We start from the raw sequence: 22308 nt of genomic DNA, 5'->3' as shown, positions 1-22308 counted from the left end.
TCTAGCAAATTTCATATGTAGGACCATATAAAAACAAGTAAAATTTTTCATAACTAGTATTATTATTATAGTAGAAAGTGAAATAGTATAAAAAGCTTGTTTATGTAATGCCAATCAGTTTACTGACAGTTGCTGACTTTGTATTCCTAAAATATCACTTGACAGTTATGGTTTGTTTTATATATTTATTCATGTATCTATTGAAATGAATACTGATGAAAAATGTGATATTGCTTTTTGTTTGTTTGCTTGTTTCCAGGATAATTTACCTGAAAAATATAACACATACATAGAATAAGATCCATCACATTTTATTGTTAGCTAGTAAGAACATTTATAAAAATAGTGTTTCAGGTTTTTAATTTTTATAATAAGAGAATATTACTGCTAGAAATATCTATGTGTTTTCATTTAGTGAAAGGTATCAAACTATTAAATATGCCTTTCCAGCTTAAAAAAAATTGATACAACTGCTACTTTCGTTTCACTTTACCTTTATTGTTTAATAATAAATGTCAAAATTACGCAGAGGCAGAATGTTGTACACCAAGATATTACAAATTCCTGCATCAAACCAAGCTTCCAAACTTTGTTTTTCATTTAGATACCCGTCTCTTTCAGAGACTACAGGTAAATGCAGGTTCACTTCCCATCCCAGGTGCTGATTCTTCCTTTCAGTCAATTTGTTTACCATGGGAGAGTGGGAAATTGAGTCATGGAGGGTAGCCTTTCTTTCACTTTAACACACATTTCCAAACCATCTGTTATCTTCTTCAAATACTTAACTAAGGTACAAGATATAAATTCAATTGCTTTAGGGTTTTAGTTCCTGATCCTAAATTTAGCAAAATAGATAATACATATATAGATGCATGCCATACTAATTATGAAACAGATTAGGAATATCATAAAGTAATATCCTAAATTTGTGTTTAAATTTGTCTTACTCTAGAGCTAAGCAAATATGATTATAATACATACTTTCCTAGTCTTAAGGTATATATTTTATATATTCCTTCTATGATTATCAATGATTTGAAAGCTAATGAGAACTCTCATTAATTAAAATTAAGAGTGTACTTCTGTGCTTCATAGTAAATATGTAGCTAGACTAAAAATTTGGCAGTCACACTTACATTTACTGTTATAATTATCCAGCAACAAAACATTTAGAAACATTGAGAGTCTACATGATTTTTTTGCTTAGCTGTGCTGTTAGGAAAGGTAATACAGATCAAAATGGAAATAAGAGAGTGAATCTTTGGGCTCAGATGAGTGGGTGGGGAGCAGAAAAGAGAAGACTGGATTAATGGACAGATGTACAGCCAGCCTAGCAAACATTTGAAAGGGATTCAGCTAAAATCTGTTTCCTCACATGGAAACAGACCTACCAGTTGGTAAATTGATTCTGTGTGCTCATAATGAGCATTTTTCCTTTGGAGATGCTTTCTTTTAGAAGCATAGATAGAAAAATATATGGTGTAGGAAGAAAAGGATAGAAAAGACATCCATGTGGAACAACAAAGAGTGCACTGATGGAAGAAGCCTATGGCTGCTGCTCTCATCTCCAGTTGAGAGTTTCCAGACAATAAACTAGCTGGATGAGTCTTAAAACAGTACCTTCTTTAATCGCTGAGATAAAACATAGCATCTCTGGACATGAATAAGCAGGGAGAGCTGTGATGCCTGTGGGAAAGCAGTACCTCTGACTGGATGAATATGCTGTTGAACTCTGCAGAGAGAAGTGAAATGGGATCAAGTAGTGGAGACAGGGGCACTGCTTTCATTATAAAGCATTTTGAAAAGTGGATATGTACAGGCTTACTCAACATGGAGTTGAGGCTAAATTTCATTCCTTTAAGATGAGCCTGAAGTGGATAAAGTTTCACCTTTCAAGGTAAAAATTCATTGAGATACCACTCTGAAGTAAATGTTTCTGTGGTACCTAGATGGATCACTGACTATAGTGTCCACGCGGAAAACCCTCATTCCTGTCTGAAGGGAAGAAAGACTCCACCACCCAACAAATCCAACATTTAAAATGTTTTCCCTTGCACTCTTTATGTATGATCTTTTCTGTCAATTTCAGAACAGAAGGGTTATACCCATGGCACTTAGTCTTTCTATATATTTTTTTATGTGCAAAAAAGGCTAGATTATAGCTTTATAAAATGTATAGAGCTCTTCTCCCCAAGTATATATGCATTAATTCATTAGAGAAATTCAATCAATATTCAATCACCCATGGGGGGAAATTGTTAGCATTCCTTTTTAGAAACAATGGCATGCCTAACTAGAAGAAGATTTTACATAAAATCTGCTTTGTAGCTTCTTACAAAAATGTAGTTGTCACAAACATTGTAACAACATATAACATACTTGTTCCAGAATCTAAGAATTATCCTTGAATCCTCTCTGCCCTTCTTTCCAATTCATCAGCAAGTTCTGCTGGCACTGTTTCCAAACCATTCTCCCAGTCACATATGACTTTATTTTAATTCTCTGCAGGACATTTATCATTATTTGGTATTTTTGTTGTATATTTGATTGTAGATATGTACATGTACATGTATATGTGTATTATACACATGTACATATATTGTATATGTATGCATTTATGTTCATATGTTATATGCACAAAGCAGAAATCTTATCTTGGAGCAGTGCCTTCTAAATAGCAGGCAATCAAAAATATTTCTTTAATTAAATTTCTTTATCTCTCTGTTTCTCTCTTTCAACAGAAGAAACCTTAATAAAATAATACACATATGTATGTATAGATACATATATACATACATAAATATGAACAAACCCATATTCATATACATACACATATATACACATATATACCTAAGTGTATATGTGTGTATGTGTGTGTATACACTGCCCTAACTTCTGAACCAAATCAGGGTAATAGTATTCATTCCTTGGTCACCAAAATCAAGACCTTTAACTTTCATCCAATATTGGGAAAATAAGTGAGATGTATTTACTTGGCAATCCATATGTAAATGCCACCTTATGGATTTAAGCAGTGCACAGTATGAATAACTGTGTATAGAAGAATTCACATCTCCAATAGAAATCTTTGAAATTAGAAGAGTTTTGCAATTGACTTCACATGTCTGTTTATCTTTTCACAAAACTCTATGACGATAGCTAACTTAAAACTGGATTTGTTTTTTAGAAATCTATATCCTTTCCCTTTTTTTAATATATCATCTCTTATAAAGATAACATTTATCTTTAAATGTAAACAGATGTAAAACTTCTCTGATGCATGGCCTGAAAATCCACATCACAATGATATTACTACTAGTAATATTTTACTATTCCAGGAAATGTTTTCTTGAGTATCTGCTGTATATAAAGTGCTAGGCCAGGCACTGTAGATCCTATAATAAATAAGTAAACACTCTCAATTATGCCTGGACTTCTTAGTAAAAATAAACCAGTGAGGTGTTTTCACTCATATGTTTTACCATGGTGCAATTTCACAGATGTTTCAAGGTCCCCTCATTAATTTTAATATTTCAGGAGACATAGCCAGGAGAATATGAAATTCCACGATTAGAAATATATTACTTTGGTAAAATGTTCACTTCTTTATTGAGCGTATATTTTAAATATAAATAATTTGGGGAAGGTTATCAATCTGTGTCACCAAATTCCATGTGTGAATTAGTTTATTAAATAAGCTTTTTTAAGGTTAAGAAAGACCCTGCTTTTGCATGAGAACTCTGAATTCTAGGGTTACAGGTGATAGGAGGGCATATTAAAAGTGGAGTTCAATAGGCATTTCTTCACAATTCTGCTTAACATTATTCTTAGTGTTTATTAGGGATTATCTGTTGTGGATACATCCAAGAGACTCTATTTATTAATATGTTTACACAAAAAGTATCTACAAATAGCCCTTGTTGATTTTAAGTTACAGGATAGCAAGTTTATAATAATATATTTGAAACACTCCCAAGTTCTCCTTTAATTTTCATTTAAATAAGCTTTTATATTGCAATATTAAATATTCTATTTGAATGCATTTTACTACCTTAAAAATCGATCAGACAACAAACATATATGTGAAAATTAGAATTCACTAGAATTAGTGCTGTGTAATAACTTCCAATTTAATGACAGCATTTTTTAACTTATACAAATTGGTAACATAGTACGGTAGCACAGTTTAGTTAAGCCTTAAGGATATTTAGTTCAGGATTCCAGAACCCATTGTTACTCTTTTATGGAATTTGTGTATTAAATAAAAGAGGAATAATTTATGAATAAATGACCAGGTCTAAACTCTGTTTTTTTAGATGAAGAAGCATAGATTCAGAAGGATTAAATTATAGGCAAAATGTCTCTCAGTTATTTTATCACAAAACCTAAATGAAAAATCAAAATATCTGGATTTTTCAATCAGTAATTTTCTACTATATCATAGTTCCCCTTGTGTATATTTATATTTGATTTAAGTTTCTCTGCTAATGGGCGACAGTACTGTTCTCTCAGAGGAAACTGACATCCTCACAGAACTTAAAGTGTTTGATCAAATCATCTGATTTACTTTTTGGTAAAGCACTTTTAGGAAAGAACTCCTAGTATGGAAGTAGGTGGAGCTAAATGGTATGGAATCATCCACTTCAAAGGCATTTTTTCCCCACTTTAAATTTCACTTTCCTTTGTCAGTTTGGAATGTAAAAGAGTATTTTAAAGAAAAAAAATGCATACATTTTTTTCAAATGACAAACTGATTTTATTCATCAACTTTTCTTGTAATTATGTATGACTTTTGGTTACCACCTACAGTTTAAAATTGCAGTACATTTTATTTTTCATTTTTCAAAAACAGCTTTTTTTTTATTGTATGAGGATTCCATTTAGTATGTGAAGCCAGTTGAAGCTATCAGAGGAATGAAAAGGGATGCATTCAAATCTAATTTTTAAAAGGGTTCCTTTTTATGAAGCAGTTGAGGTTACCATACAGCTCTGGAAGGAGAGGCATGCTCTGGCTAGTTGAGGCCTTGTCAGCCTGGTGGCTGTCATTTAAGTAAGAGCCTTGGTACTGTAATCCATTCTTATGCTATAACCCAAATAGGCTGCTACATGTAGCTGAATATAATGGGAACAGATAAATGTCCTTCTCTGCACAGGCAAAAAAGCAAATACAGTAAACTTTTCCTCTTACAATTGCTTCCAATGGCAGTGCAATTATCAGTAAAGTTAAGGATGCCTTAACTTTTTTTTTTTTAAATTAGGATATGCGAATAACTTCTCTCAAAAAGACACTTCTTACCTTAATACTTCTAGTATACATCGAGTTCTGACTAATAATATTCCACTAATAATCTTCTATATCTCCACTAATAATCCTTGGTTTGAATTCACTCTTGATTATCCTGGGACCACCCAGGGGAGTTAGTGACATAAAGCAGAAAGGAAGTAGACATATGGAGTCCAAACTAAATGGTAGCAGTTTTTCTCCCGATTGAACACTAGTCCTTAGAGAGAAACAAGCAGCTTGGGCTTCTGGGACCCTTTAGACTTAATTTTGCTCTGAAAATCCATTCTGAATGGGCCAGAAAGCAATTTTTAAAAAGAGAAACTGCCACAAAACAAAAGAAGTTGACAAGTTAGAAATTATTGTACACTGAATTTGTAGAGAACAGAACATACCTTTAACCTGAAAAGCTCGTTACTGGAAAAAGGGTGCTGTACCACTCTTCAGTTTATTGTATACAGTGTTTGTTGGAACTGATTTCATTTTGACAAGGTTATACAGGATCTGTTGTGCTCTAATAAGCTCCAATAACAAAATGTGGTTGCATTTTTCGAATTCCTTCATTAGGATGTGAAAAAAAGGGCCCCTTTTCTATTATTTTGAATTGGATATTGTGATTTAGAGCTCTAACACTTTTAAAAACACTGAAAGACTGCATTTGGAATATAAGATTCTTCAGTATGCTGCATTTTAATTTTCTAAATTATTTTTTAGACTTGAAGACTCTTAGCAGGAATTCCTAAAAATTACCTCATGAATGGTAAAAGGAGGAGAGAGGACAGTCTTTTACAGAGATTAACCATGTGTAAGGCTCAATTACTGTTTCATGTTATTAAAAGTGATACCATTTCCTATCTATTGACAACATTGCTATTACCACCAAAAGAAGCATTATTTATAAAGCACCAGTCAAATTCAAAGCATAGAGCTAGGTACCCTAAGGAAGCACTGAAATATACCATGGAGTTGATGTCTAATTCTTCTGTTAGATTATCATCTTATTGGTTCATGGAAAAAAAAAAAAAAAAGAAAACACTAGTAGTCGTTAAGTGCCAAGTGAAAGTGATAGCCTTCCAGTTTTCAACCACTGATTTAATGAAGAGCTCTGATATGTATTCTATTTATGGTGAACTTTATTATTAATAAAAGTTAGAATAGTTGAGTGTATTAATTGATTATGTTAATTAGAGAAAATTTTTAAATGTTACCATAGTGCTACACATGTATTTTGATAAGTAGGGAAGGAGAGAGAGAGCTATGTAGCTAGTGAGAGACACATAACACTGGATGTGTTCATAGTAGTGTGTCATGAATGTAAACATCTTTGTCATGGCAGAGGGGTATAGATAACAAAATGAGGGAAGTAGAGGTAAACTCAGAAAACACAAAAAGTGTTCAGAGAAGGGAAATAAGTTGGGTTTTATTTGGTCAAAGAAGTCTTCACAGAGCAGGTAGGAATCAGGCTGAAACTTGAGAGTGGTGTTTCACTAGGTACATCAAGAAAAGGGAGACTATTCTAAGATGAGATTGGGTGATACTGAGGGTTTGGGTCAGAGTAAATTTGTCCCAAGTCAAAATTATATTTTTAAAAACAAAGACAAGTTGATTTATAAAGATTGAGCTTACAGTTTATTGGAAAGATAGGTACATAAATATACATGTCATGGTCATATAATGTATAATAATCATGTGTAGAGGTGTGTGCAAAGTGCTTGAAAGCACACTGAGGGAAGGTATTAACTCTACAGAATTGGGGGATGCTTTACAAATGATATCATATTTAAACTGGACTTGAAAGATAGACAAGAAAGAGAAAACTAATGTTGTGAAACAGGATGTGGCTCTGAGAACATGGCAGGAAAGAGAACAGAAAGAGCTGAGTCTAGAACTTGGGGAAAGCACTTGTGTCAGGGAAGATGTCTTGTGCTCCAGGCTTTGCTTTTCTGTTTATGTTAACTTGGTACTATAAGAAATAAAGAAAAGAAGCCAGGCATATATATGCTCTGAAGACCTCTAGCCCCTGTTGTTCCAGAAAACCTTAACATTGAGGTATCTGAAGACAATGGTGGGTGCAGTTTGGAGTTCACATCAGAGTCATGTAGGTTAAGCAGGAGACATGGTGGACTGATGACTTTATCATAGCAAAGTTTAGCCATGGTCTCCGGACACAAAGATTTTAGTTTCCTGATTCAACAGCTTTGTTGTGTGAGCTAAAAATGTGTTTCTGCAAGTGAATTGGTTCTTACAGAAGTAACGCACAGTATTTACACTGCATTTATTTGTAACCCAACATTCACTCACATGAGTAACTTTTGCAGCCTACTTAGACTTTGTCTGCACTAATATGCAATTGTGCAATTGACTAGATTTGGGGTTCTGTCTGATATTATTGAAGTACTTCTGAGTTTTCCTTTTATGTCAGAATAACACTTTATATATATTACAAACAAAATGAAAACTGTAATTTATTTTAATTCACATCTTATGTGTAGGTAAAACTATAAGCAAATATTTTCATGCCTGGGACCTTTATTTTTCTCAGTTTCCTATCAATAAAAATGCTCAAATTTTTCCTTTAAAGGACATCCCTGATTTTACTATGGTTACTATAGTTTTCACTAAAACTATAAAGTTTTAGATAGTGAGCCATAGACCGCTATGAATTAATTTTAATATCTTACTTAAATCATGAAGCTATTTTAGCAAGATTTATCCATTTTAGTATATAGAGTAGTTCCCTAAGATTTAATGTGCTAGGCAAAGATTTTAAACACATAATCACAATTTCAGAGAATCTGGTGTTACACATTTGTATATATTGTGATAAAAATTTTAACAACTTGAAAATATTTTTATATCATATTCAAACAAATTTATTATTAACTAGAATATGCTTTTATTTCTGATTTTGAAGAACTTTATTGAAATTTCTCTTGTTTGGATTTAAATTATATTTGAATAATTTATCTGTATTTGCTAATTTATCTGATCAGATCTAAACTAAAATTGAAAAATAAAATCTAGTTATTTTCACTTTGTGCACTTCTCAAGATACCTTTTTTTATGCACTACATATTTTATCAATTACTAACTTCATTATTTATACTTTAACATCTAGAAAATATATAATACAGTAAATTTCTTTTGTAAATTATAAATGATTAACTTCTTATTTTAACTATTTTTTTTTCAGGCAAATTCAACAGTATTTGATTAAATTAACATGCTCTCCAAGGAATATGACAATAAAAATTTGAGCCCATCTTTGTATTGTAGAAAACAGAGATGAAATATCATGTAGTTAATTGACTGACCTGTCTGTTAGACAGTTATCATTCCTGAATTTTAATATTCATAAATTGCATACCATTAATTTTTCTATTTTTTATTTATAGTTATCTTAGTGTCCATTTAAATCATAGGATGTAAACATGTAAGACATATATTAAAATCTTCTAAATTTAAGTCATATTCAGCAAATTACTTATAATATTAATATGATTGCAGAATATGTGGCTTTATAAACAGAATTAGTAAATTAATGTTGAACCAGGAGTGACTTACTTTTATTATGTGTGTGCACATGTTTGTAATTCTTCTGCATATGAATCAATATATTTTTATTCTTTGGAGACATAAAAATGGATGTGTCTTGGGGACAAAATTACCTGCATTTTCTATCCTGTACTATATTTGATTGAGTATTCTTTGTAGTAACAACATAATGGTTTTTAAAAGGTACAGAATTCTAGATACCTTAAAACTAAGGCAAATTATTATTACTCATGTTTTCAATTTCGTACTTCCTTATGAAAATGTAGCTTCAGTCTCATAATCAATGTTTAAATAAAAGGCCAAAAGTGAATGCATCAAACCAGGACCTTTAAAATAATTGCTGAATGTTTCCAAATGTTGCCACTCATTTGTAGGAGAAAAACTAGAGAGTTGGGTATTTGGACTTAGGAAGCAGCTCAAAATTTTACCAATTTCTGCCTTGACAAGAGTTACAATCAGGGCTTCCCTGGAGTCCGCCTGCCGATGCAGGGGACACGGGTTCGTGTCCCGGTCCGGGAAGATCCCACATGCCGTGGAGCGGCTGGGCCCGTGAGCCATGGCCGCTGAGCCTGCGCGTCTGGAGCCTGTGCTCCGCAACGGGAGAGGCCACAACAGTGAGAGGCCCGTGTATGGCAAAAAAAAAAAAAAAAAGAAGAGTTACAATCATACAGATAAAATAAATGATCTTGAGATGGAAGTGTTAGAGAAATTTCTCTTTGCATTATACTTAGGTTTAAGAAAATTTTCTCTATAATATAACATATTTATACATATGTGTGTAATTTTCAAGATGAGGAAACTCTATCTCAAAGTTCTTTCATCCATTAAGTGGGGATAATAATAGACAACTCATAAATTTGTTGAGATCATTCACCACTGATCACAATGAGAGTTACTTAGTGAGCCCTCGTCGTCTTACACCCTTTCTTGGAAAGTCTCAAATCAGTTGAAACTGAAGAGAGTTCATAAGGTGGTGTGGAATACATGAATCTCAGGTCAGGCTCACACAGCTTTCAAAGTTGCAGGATATGTAGGCAAAGATTCATTTTGTTAGCAAGGAAATTTATTGAAGAAAGAATTTGTAGGTTATAATCTTGAAAATGTATCCTTCAGAAAATAAAAATTGTCTGTATGTATTAAACACAGAGAAGATTTTTTTTTTTGAGCAGAAGTAATGAAATATTTTAGTTCTATATTGACTAGTTGACCTGTCAAAAAAGTGAACTTTTCTAGATCCCCTAAAATATGTTTTATTTTTATAATGCTATGAACAAATTCATTTAATAAACTTTTGTTGACCTTCTAAATTGTGCTAGGGTACCAACAATAAAGTAGGCAGAGTTCTATTCAAAGATTAATTGTCAAGTGGAGAGACTGACAACAATAAAATCAGAACAATAGAAAGTTTAGGTAAGAGAAATATCACACAATTTCCTTGGCCTTTCTGAGAATTACAACTAATTCTAACTAATCTTACATTGTTGAGTTGTAGTTGATTCTGATTAATCTCCTGGTATTGAATGTTAAGATTATTTCAACTTTTGCTATTTCACAATAGAGTTGAAATAATTGGATGGACATGAATGTGTGATAAAAAGAAAGAACAGAATGATGAAACCCTCAAAATTTTTGCAAAAATGAAAGTGTTTAAAATGTTTCAGAACATGTAGGATGAAATAATGTTACTAGTGATTAAAAATATGTAACAGTGACTGGGAGACATTTCTTATTTGACAGGTCATTTTCTTGACCCAGTTGTTGTATCGGCCAAGGCTCTTTCCATCAAATTGCTTTTAGCCAGTTTGTTTTTAGGTACATATGAAGTCAAGGGGAGAAGATGAGAATGATGAGCAGATAAGCAGGAGCCAGACTATGAGTCAATAATGGTTAGTGGTGTTATCTCATCTATCTGGACCCTGTAGAAGACTCTAGGACAGTTCCCTTAAAGTGGATCAACAATTATTAAAACTACCCATTTTTTAAATGTTTTTTGAATATTAGCCTGGTGGGCGAAACCCTATATGTCATGCATCTACATATGGGAAATAGGATATTGTTGGTTTATATAAGAATGCTCATGAAAATATATAGACTATCTCCAAAACAAATCAGAGTTAATTATTACCCATCTTTGTTGATATGAAGTAAGGAAAAAAATCCAAACAATATGGGGTTTTTTGGCTTAAAAAAAAAAAAGTCTGTTATTTGCACTCCAGAATCAAATAGTATAGCTGGTTTTGAAACACTGCTTTTCAGATACAATGAAATTTTATTCTAACCCATTTTCTGAGAGCAAATAATGTAATATTTTATAATCAGTGATAGGTTTGGTAATCTTGGGTTCTTTCCATGGAGTTTTAAAGGACTAATATTATTGTATATTCTTATATTTGTTAGCCCCAGAAGATATTTCCCTTTGCACTAATGAAATACATATATTTTGAGATCCTAACGAGCAGATGATTTTGCTAACAGACAAAGAATATATTATTTTCTATTTTGGAAATGCGTGAAAATTAAAATTACTTTTTTTAAATTTAGAAAATGTCTTTCATTTACCTCCAGCCTGCCTAAACTATTTAGGAAAGCTTACAATGAAAATAAGAAGTTATTATAGAAATTAGTAAACAAGAAGCATATGTGCACATATACATAATATTTATTCATTTTTAATGTTGTTGAAGTCAGTTCTACTTTATGATCATGGTAATCGCACTCCAGACAATACCCATTTTCTCTAGTGATTAATGTAGCACCATTGGGTTTTCAGAAGGTTGTTTTCTTAATGTGACTGGCCAGGAAACAGGTGTAAACATAAATACCAAAGATAAGAGAGTGATCTCATGCTGTTTTCTGATGTCTCCAGCATAGAGAATTCAGCAGGTTAAAGTCTGAGGATTGAGTAGGGCTGTTTATCAGAAGTAAGGAACTAGAAAAAAATTGGTGTGACTCAGAGACTTTAACTGAGAGAATGACAGGAAGCTTTTTAATAGCAAAATAATCTGTCAAACACTCTGAATATATAGGAGCTGTGTAGCAAACATGTGAAATCAAACCCCAGCACAGTAATTAGAGGTAATTTGTGAACTGTTTCTAATTTCCTCACTGTGTAAATTTTATGCCTATCCACTTGAGACAAGATTTGACTCTCTGAGGATCTTACTGAAGTTCTCATTGCTTGACACTGGCTATATTGTTTCAGTGTTCTCTATGCTGCTTTTCAAAGTTTTAGCTGCTTTTGAGTGAAAGGAAGATTTTGGTGTTAAACTCTAAGCTAATTTTTCTCTTTTTTATGTTCTCTGTATTTGAATCTACTGTCAACTTTTGCCAACTTTGACTGATTATGGACTAGGGGTTGAATATTATGGTTCAGATATATGTTCAATAACTGCTCCTAGGTATGCCAAATAAAATAAGTCATAAACAGTTCAGAATATTGAGTTCCATGCTAGTTGACCCAATACTTGTTAAAGACTCCTAGGTACTGCAAAATTGTTAGAAGGCGTTACCAGCTAATCAGGGTAAGAATTATAAGATTCTAAACTGTACATTAACACCGTTTGTGAGAAAAGGAAAAGCAAAATAATGGTAATAATAATAGTAACAGTTGGCTTCTTTTTTGTTTGTATCTAAAGATTGCTTTCATCCTATTTCCTATCATTGTTTGCCTAAAAAAAATCAGAGTATTTAACATGCATATATTCATCCATCGTTAACATTTCTTTAATCTTATATGGTGGTGTTATTTGTGTTTATTTTCTGTTGTGTTGTTTCTTTGTTTACTTCTTTGACAAAGCATGTCAGTTTCTGTTTTACCTCTGCATTTTGCTACTGCATGTCAAACTTCTTAAATGACTCAGCGAACGAATGAATTCTTGTCATTTTAAGTTTTACTCTAAATATTGCAGGCAATCTGCTTATAGTCAAACATTGCTCCAAGTTTTTGCTTTGTGTAGGAGCATTAAAAATCAATGAAAAACAAAATGACAAGAACTGCGTGGTACTGCCAGCTTTGTACCTGATAATCTGTTTAAGCCTGTTAAAAGTTCAACCCAAATAAGATATATGTATTTGTAATTTGAATCATTTGTGTTTCTCTTTTGTTTGCATGATATGATTTTGTTTTATATTTTTTTTCCACTCACCAGATGTTCCCAACACTTTGCTTCCCACTACTATCATCCCCTCCCTTACCACTGCAACAGTCACAACCACTGTAGCCATAACAGCCAGCCAAACCACATCTGCAACATCCAGCAACATACGAGGTACAGTATGCTTCTTTGTTATGGCCTGGGAAACACATTAAATAGAGTTTTTAAAGGTTTTATAAAGAGTAGAGGAATAGAGATCCAATTTTACTTACTTCTAAGAAGTAATTAAGTCACCTCAGTTACTATCAGTTAAGGTTGTTGGAATAAAATATGGGACAAGATGGTACATTTTAATTTTTCTTAGTGTCAATTATGACTCTTATGAAAATGTTTCAGAATATAGGTTGAGAATATATGGAGCTCTGCAACATTGAGAGTTTAAAATGTGAACATGGGACATTTTTTTTTTTCTTACCTTATAAATGCAAAGAAATAAGATGTTCAAAAATGCAGAGGTAGTGTTTGCTTTTTTAAGACCCTAGTTTAATGTTAATGATTTGTTATTCCTCTGCAACTAGATTAAAATGCCTGCATTGAATTTGTTGTAAAATTGGCATAATCCAGGGGTCATTATAAACTATTTGCCACATAGAACTTTTAGGTAAATATTCAATATGTCAGCCTGAAGTGATTTGCTGAGTGGAGCTACTTTTCTACTAACAGAATGTTCTGAAAGCAAATGTTCTAGACTTGTCCAGGATGACAGGAATTGATGGTTGGCTCCATGAGTAATTTCTGGCATCCGTTTACTAATAAGTATGTTTGTCTCAAACAGAGCAACCTAAAAGATATTGAAGTAATCCTTAAGGGCAAAAATAATTATTATGTCATCGTTCAGAAATATAAAAAAGCATTTCTGAGTAGTCTTTAAGTAGTTAGTAGAAATGAACTACTAAATGAAAAAATAAAAAGTTGTTTGAACACATTAGAGAAATACACATTTTAAACTTTATTTCTGCATAAGCAATGTTCAGAGACAATTTGTCCTAATTAAGTCTGTCATTTACTCTTATACATGTTTTATGTCATGTTGGCTGTCCTAATATGTGTTAAATGTAACTATGTAATTTGAAATCATGAGGACTTTACAATAATATATATCTAAAGTTTTGCCAAGGATAGACTTAACATTATTTTCCTTCACTTGTAAAGACTGTTCAGTTAGACTGTTTGTGTTTTGTAGAATTTCTAGTAATTCTCAATATTATATTGAGTTGCTGCTAGCTTTTGCTTTATAGTCACTATATTACTTTTTCTCTTGTTCCAGAAAAATATTTTAGTATCTTATAATTGTTCATTTTTAATAATTTGGTCAATTCTGTTATACAGTGTACAAGATTGATAGCTAAAGCTTGATGATAGTAACATTAAGAATTTCTCAAAATACCTAGTATCACTAAAAAAACTGTATTTGAGCTAAATCTATAAGTAGAAGAGATTAAAGATCATTCTTATAACAACTTATGTAAAAATGAGTAGAAAAATAATAAAAATGAAGAAAAAGTTAAAAAATACTTTATGATGTTATATGAAATGTAAATATCTAAAGTTCTACTTTGCTTTAATTTATTGTTTTTCTAAAGATTTTTTTTACAAACAGTAATTCAAATGAAATGCAATTTACTGCTTACCAACAAAATCTCTATGATATTAAGTTCTGACTGTACAAACAGATCACTTTGTTGGAAAAGGAGAGAGATATATATTGACAACTTTTTTAAAAAGACCTAATTATAAGAAAAAAAGCCTAGTTCATTTCTTCTTCAATAAATATTTATCAAGTACCTGCTGTTTATATAAATGGCACTATGCCAGGTCCTAAAATTATGGGGATTAAACATATTGTATCTGAAATCACTAGCAATTAAATTGATGCATTTCCCCCAAATAATCAGTGTCTATACTTAATTAATGAGAAGTATTCATATTCTTTGTGAGTGTATGTATATATATTTTTTGTGTGTGTATATATATATATATATATATATATATATATATATATATATATATTAGGCTAAAATAATAGAAAATATTTTATTTCAAAGTGAAGTGTTTAACAAATCTTTTATATTTGTTTACATGCATCTTAAGTGACTCTTACCTGTTCCATTTTAACCAGCCTGCTAAAAAGAAATCAATTTTCTACTTTTTCAAGGAAATTCATTTTTTAAAGATTTCCTAAGATGTATTGTGAACTTTACACCATGGAATTCAAAAGTGCTGAAAAAATTTATTTTTCCTTCAAAGGAGCACACAAATAAATAAACCTCAAAGAAGACACACACACACACACATACCCCCCATTCCCTCTTTTTTTACTTAATAGTTGCAAGATATTATTTTTCAAATGGCACAAAGATATGTGAAAAGAAAACGTATTTTATGAGTTAGGCAATTTATAGCATCTGCTTTATACAGAAAAAATAGTAGCACCAACATTGAATGTTAGTGTAATGTCTATTTTTCCCTCCTATCTTCAACGAACAACTGGGAATTGAAGGAGGTCACCAAGCTCACCTGCATGATTAATGTTCTAGTCCATATTTGAGGGAGGTGGGGATTCAGTCAATAAATAAATATTTTATGATTTTTGTACTATATTCCTTTTAATTTATATGATATTCACTTAGCTATGCATTACCTATTAAATTAGAGGTTTCAGGTGCAATTATATTTTAAGTGGAATTCATTTATGTATAAATTAGTGAAAGATGTTTCCAAATTATAGTTTAAAAGATATAATAAGAATATGTTGCCTAAGAAAAGCTAGGAACTAAATATTTTCAGCTTGCCAATTTTTTTTTGTTTACTTTCTTCATCTCTTTCTCTCATTCAGTAATCTAAATTACTAAGCTAACTATATTTAATTTTATAAGGTTTAAATGGCATTTCTTCAAATTTCATAAACTATAACATTTATCTCACTATATACATACTTATTTAATAAATGACCACAAATGAATCACTGTTCATATCTCCATTTACACTCTTTCACCACCCCTGCCATTGCTGAGATTTCTATCCTAAGATATGGTAAATATCCAATTAAAAATAAAGAAACATAGCTGTTGCTATATTAAAAATCAAGATAAAATAGACCAAAAGAAGCTACTCCAATTGTTAGTCATAACCTTGAGAATTTGCACATCTCTTCAATTTGTACATGAAATGCATCCTTGTGTGCAGGAAGAGGAGCTTCAACCATATGGAAGAAAAGCGGGCAATTAGCAGTACCTTTTTACAAAAAAGGGTGCTATAACACAGAAAAGGGAGCAAACTTGAACAGTCACGGGAAAGACAGAGAATAAGTGAGCCTGAGAAATATCTTTAGGTGTGAGTTTCAGTTCTTCTGTTTACAAAGTCTTTGGTCTTAGACGATGAACCAAATTTAGCATCAGCATTTTTGTCAGAAAAATGAGAAACACTTAATTCTCAGATTGCCTTGAGGATTGGATAATGTCTAGAGTTCTGGCAACATAATCAGCACTCAATGTATGACAATGATTGCTTAGTTCTTTTAAGTAAAACAAATGTGTTCACATGTAGCTGCATCTGAAATGGTATATTTTTCCTATAGTAATTCTAGTTTTAATTCTGGCAAAATTCTTTGGTGTTAGTGCACTGATTACATTTTAATTTCAAACCTATTTTTAATTGATTATTTGAAAAAAATTAAATATTAAAATGGCACTAGAGCATATGGAACTTATCTATCCTTGACTATAATAACAATTTATAAATTTTCTTTGAATTTTATAGGATTCTTATTTATTTATCCTATACCTAAAACCTGAACATTTTATAGATCTCTTAAATATTTGCATTACAAAGCATCACTGCTACAACACATTTTAATTTTCTGCTTATAGAAATTGCAACTTTTTAAGACTAGTGGCCTGATTAATCCTATCAACTAATTCAAAAGATATATATCTGTATATCTATATCTATATATACTCTTTTATAAATTTGGGTTTTTTTTAGGTCACTGTAATAAATTTTTAATGAGATAAACTTTAATGAGTTAAATATGATAATTTATAAAATGCTTCCAAATGACCTGATATGATTTCTAGTATTAATATTATTTTTGCATGGTATTGTTAATTTGAAAGCATTTTTAAAAATTTTTTATCATACTGTTTAATTTTATATAAACTAGCTCATAATCTAAGAATCTTTAATAGCAAGCACCCTCATTTACAGATCATGATATAAAGGTATTGAAAAGTCAAGAAACATATATGAGACACAGTGAGATATATCAGTGATTATGTCTATTTATCATGATTTTTAAAATTAGAATTCACAACTGAATTTTTGTACTTACCAACACAGAAAAACTCCTAAATGCCTAATTATTACCTGTCTCTGCACTACAAGTATAGAAATGAAATGACATATATGGAGAGAAGATGTGAATTATCTGATATACTCCCTGTCCTAATACTAAGGGTCTGTTCAAATACTTCATGCATTTCAGTATATCAGATAGGAAAAAATAAATCCTAAAAGTAATGATGAAAATGTTTGTACAATCCATGTAAAAATCCAAATGAATTATTGATTCAAGTATTGATTTAGTTTTACATCAGAATTTAAAATGGTGAAATAATTTTTTGTTAATAAAATCATACATTTTTCTAGTAATATGAACCAATTTATTAACTATAATGAGGTAATTGTAAAGATACCTTATTTCACAATGGCACCACAAAACAAAAACAAAAGACATATTTTTTTTAATTTAAGAAATCAACCATTATCAAATTATCTACAACCAGAATAATAATGACCAATCTCAAAATTTAGAGATGGGTACTGTTGTGTTGGTCCCAGCCTATTGATAGTGATGCTTTTCGCTAGGAATGCTTGAGGCACTTGCCTCAGCTCCTATTGCTTTTAGGAGCCCTCACAGACATTTCCTCCAGAAGGGCCAAATGTTGAGGTTGGACCAGCCCTTGTTCTTAAATGATCGAAGGCTGTACTTCAGTAAGAAACCAGTAGGGAACTTTGAGGAACAAAATTATTACTCAGAGATTCTGGAGGGCCACATAGTGAGGTCACTGGTGAAAAGAGAAAGAGAGTGCACAGACCTGGGCTCTGCCTTTATTAAGGTTCAAAGGTGGGGTGTCTAGAGTTTTGTGGGTTCACCCTTTATTGGTTAATTTAAAACATAAGAATGGGAATTAGAGCACAGGAAGGGAGAAACCAGGTTACCCAAGGTGATCAGTTATCTAGGTTACCCAGGACTTTCTGACAAAAAGAACTTCATGGGTGGGGCAGCCTAGTTTCTTACCTGGTTGTTTTGCTACAGCTGGCAATATGTTTATTCAAGGTGGATGTCTTTTTGAAATGCATGCTTCTGCAATCAAAAGTTTAATGTCAAGCACAAACTTAATGTCAATTCTTCACAATTAAATTACACATTAATTTAGTTATTATGTCTAAAAATGTAATATTAAGTAAAATATTTTAAATTATTCATGTAGAATAGAATGAATTTTAGCATACGTCTACAATAAGTATAGATCCAGTGTAGAATTAAAGGCCCACTGTAATTTTAAAATCATGTGAATCATAAAATTTAACTATTTAAATGTATATGAATTTAGGGACATGGTTGGTCATTAAGTATAATCCCAAAATATTACTGTTTGAAAGATCTCCCTTCTCTAAAGATTCCTTGAAGCAATCTTAGTGACTTGTAGAAAAAAATCATATACACAAAGTTAAGCTATATCAAATGAAAATAAATTGCCGAAGTATTTACTTTGTGCCAGTATAGAGAAAATGAGATTAATTGTAACATTCTACTCATATTTAATGTGGGCATTTTTAATGAACTGCAGTTGCCTAGAATGTTGTTTACGAAATAGTATTTTTGTATGCAGATTCCTTTACTTCAATTGTTTCATTTCTCTGGCTTCAAAATACAATATGCTAACTTAAACACAAAATGCATACATGAGCACATCAAATCACTGTCTGAAACATCTATTTAATTAAATCAGGTTAAAAAGCAATAATGATCTGACCTGTGCTTCTAATCTCTATTTCCTTTATGTCAAAGAAAATCTAGTCTATATTTTATTTTTATTTGGTTTCATTAATATGTGCCCTCCTCCCCTTTTTGGCACAGATACTTAAAAAATAGAATACATAGAGATAAAGAAACGTTTATCAGAATAAAAGAAAACACCAGCACTGAGAAAGAATGAATGGAGTAAAATCATTATAGCTCCGAGTTAGTCATAATAAATGCATTCAAATAGAGCATTTGCAATGGTAAAATATATCATCTTGACAGAGTTAAATCCCAAAGTGTGCAAATCAAGAAGTTGTTTATGAGCTTGTATTATGAGTGTTTAGCTATTAAAAATGTTTCTGACTTTATTGATGGTAATAAAACACAATTTGCATGGTGCTGTGAGCTTTTAAAAATTAAGTGTCAATATGTTGGGCTTTTTTTCACTTGACAAAAATTAAGTAATATTTCAGTCTCCAGATGATCCATATAGAGGGAGCTGCTTATCTGCAAAAAGATAGGTTTCTACATTTAAGCTGTGAGTATAGCTAAATTTCCACTAGTCTTTTTAAAAACCATAATTACTATATAAAGTTGACTCTGTTTCAAAATTAAATACATGAAACATAGTTCATAATGGAAACAGGATATTAAAAATGCTTCTCACTTGGAAAGAATAAGCATGATGTATGCTCCCTCTCAACCTTGCTAAAAGTACCATATTATTAATGCTGAAGGGAGTGGCTACAGGCCAGACATGGGTGGCAGTACTGACTGGGGGTCCTGGTCTCTTACTCAGCTATAGACCCACACATTGGAATAATGGCAATGTTTCAGATTAGGTTATTCCAAGATAGCATAGGGTGCTAAAGTTATTCTTTCTACTCTAGTAGATCTTATTTGGAATAAGAATCACTTGTTATGTATAACCATTTCTGAAACCAAGTGGAGTGTTTGCCTCTGACTTGTATGAAGGTGAATTCTGGTAAAGTTAAAAAATCTTTAAATATTTACTTATTTCTTTATGGCATTTAGGAAATGTTTGAAGAAAACCAGTATTCATATTTTCTTTCCCATACCACCTATTAAGGGAAGCAGAACATTTATGCTCTATTCTATTTTCTAAGGGCATTCTTGTGGCTTGTGCAATTTAAAACATCAAACATTTTTAAGAGTTTCATTTTAAGCTTATTTATTTCTTTGGCTTAGATAAATTTAAACAGAAATCTTGTTCCATTAGTTTATATTTCTTTTAAGTAAACAGTTCTACTAATATTGTTTCTACTTGTATAAATGTGTCTTAATTGATTTTATGATAATAATTCTAGATTTAATATAATCTAATAATATATACATTTCCTGCAAAACAACCTCTAAGAAAGAAAAGAAAATGTTCCCTAGTAGACTATGTGCCATCCTTGAATTCATTTTTATATAATATGCATACACATATAAATATTAATTTTAAAATTTATGTAATTATTATATTCCAGAAAGCAAATCGCTTATAAAGTATTAGGAATAAATGAGTTACTTATTATTAGGAGGATAATCTGTTTTATATTTTAAAACCTTGGCCTACATATATGAATAAATGTATTTCCAGAACATCTCTGAAATTATTTTAAAAATCATTAATAAACTGGTTGTATCTTTCTTACTAACCAATGAATTAAATTTATGTGCTGTGCCTTTGAAGCTGAAAAGATTGCCAGCACTGCCCTTGCTTCTTTGACACTCCACATGAAACACAGTTAATAACCTCCTGTGGAAGCTTGTCGAAACACTGAATTGATACTAATTATACCAACTTTGGGATAGAAGGTGACCTTGACTTCAGCCGGAACTTTCTGCCAGGACAGTAAATAAGAGCAAATGCCACAAAGCGTGACTTCTGAGAAGGGTCTAATACAATCTATTAAATATAAGTTCGTGGAATTGCAGTAAGTACTGGGATAATTTTTATATTTTAAAACATCTCTTGCTTCAATAATACAGTAGTTTATTTCTCTAGATTTCAAATAATCTCCCATTAGTTTGCTGTACTCATTTAAATTAAGTTGTGGCCAGAAAATTAAAAGCTACTTGATGCAAAATGTCTGTAAGGTGATTGCAAGGCAAGGAGACAGATTTTTCCAAATGGCTTCTCAAATACATACATAATATTTATACAATTTTGTATCAGAATTGCTTATGCTGAAGCTGTGATAACACTGACTCTTAAAGAAATGTCTTTATAAAATTATTAAGAAAAATGACGAAGAAAAAGCAATTGTCCCAGTAGATGCACAGGTTTAAACTCTTGCCAGAAAACCTGTCAAGACCAATGATATGTAGCAGTTTCACAGATAAAAATCTGCGTTCATTGTGTTAAAAAAGAGTCAATAAAATAGAGTCAATAAAGTTACTATAAATTCTAACAGGTGAGTAAGAACAGAAATTAAACTTTCTTCACCAATATTGTTTAAAGAATTACATTGGTGTAAAGGGAATACTGTTCAAAGTGTTCAGTATAATAAATGGGAATACCTAATTTAAGACCAGTTATTTTTCACTTTAGAAAAAAAGAGATGAACTCAAACATTCCTAGGGACCTTTTATGTAACCCATTAGTAAGCAAAGAATGCTGATCAATGAAAGTTTAAGTAGGAAAGGAGGAAGCAACTTTGAACTAACATGAAGAATTGCATTAGATTCACTGAGAAACATTTTTTTCAAAAGCATTTGAACCATTTTTGATGTCTAAAGCCCAAGTTTCATAATAAGCGTAGTGCTCTTCTAGGGTAGTCTGTTAAACTGGGTAAATTACGATGGTCTTAATGCATTTTTTTCTTTTTCCTTGAAGTCATGTTTCCTAAATATTGATTATAAGTTTATTAGTTTTTACTCATTTAGATAGTGTGTGACTCAGGATATCAGTAGGAGCTGATTGCAGTCTCAAAAGGGTGTAGCTAAAGAGTTTTTAATGAAGACACTTTCACAGAAATATAGGCAGAATTTGGGAAACTAATAAGGGAAAAGCACAGTTGAACTCATAATAGCAAGATGCTCTTACCAGCACCAGGCCTGAAGGGCCAAACACAGTAAGTAGGGTTATCCTAGTCAGAAGAACTGGAGCCAGAAAAGGGGCAGTTTGCAAAGAGTGGTACTTTAATATGTAATTTTCCTTCCTGGCTAAACTTAGAAAGAGACAAGCACTCTAGACAGTAGAGGGCAGATGATGAAGCTTGATGGGGCTGGCTTTGTTATTAGACACAGAGAAATATATATATATATATATATATATATAT

General features: G+C 31.6%; 1 protein-coding gene across 2 annotated transcripts in view; it reads left to right on the top strand.

The window, feature by feature from the left end:
- CADM2 (cell adhesion molecule 2) overlaps nucleotides 1-22308 on the top strand; it is a 1061613-nt gene that overhangs the window by 985506 nt on the left and 53799 nt on the right. The window contains exon 8 of one of the 2 annotated variants that reach the window (XM_024740846.1): nucleotides 12985-13104. The exons of the other annotated variant lie outside the window; for it this stretch is intronic. Within the exon in view, the coding sequence (XP_024596614.1) occupies nucleotides 12985-13104 (120 nt within the window). The remainder of the gene's footprint in view (nucleotides 1-12984; nucleotides 13105-22308) is intronic. 2 annotated transcript variants of the gene reach the window in all.

The sequence above is a fragment of the Neophocaena asiaeorientalis genome, unplaced genomic scaffold, assembly GCF_003031525.2.
Source record: "Neophocaena asiaeorientalis asiaeorientalis breed wild unplaced genomic scaffold, Neophocaena_asiaeorientalis_V1.1 scaffold420, whole genome shotgun sequence".
NCBI lineage: Eukaryota > Metazoa > Chordata > Mammalia > Artiodactyla > Phocoenidae > Neophocaena > Neophocaena asiaeorientalis.
The sequence above is the reverse complement of the archived record's forward strand: the minus strand, read 5'-3'. Positions and strand labels throughout refer to the sequence as shown.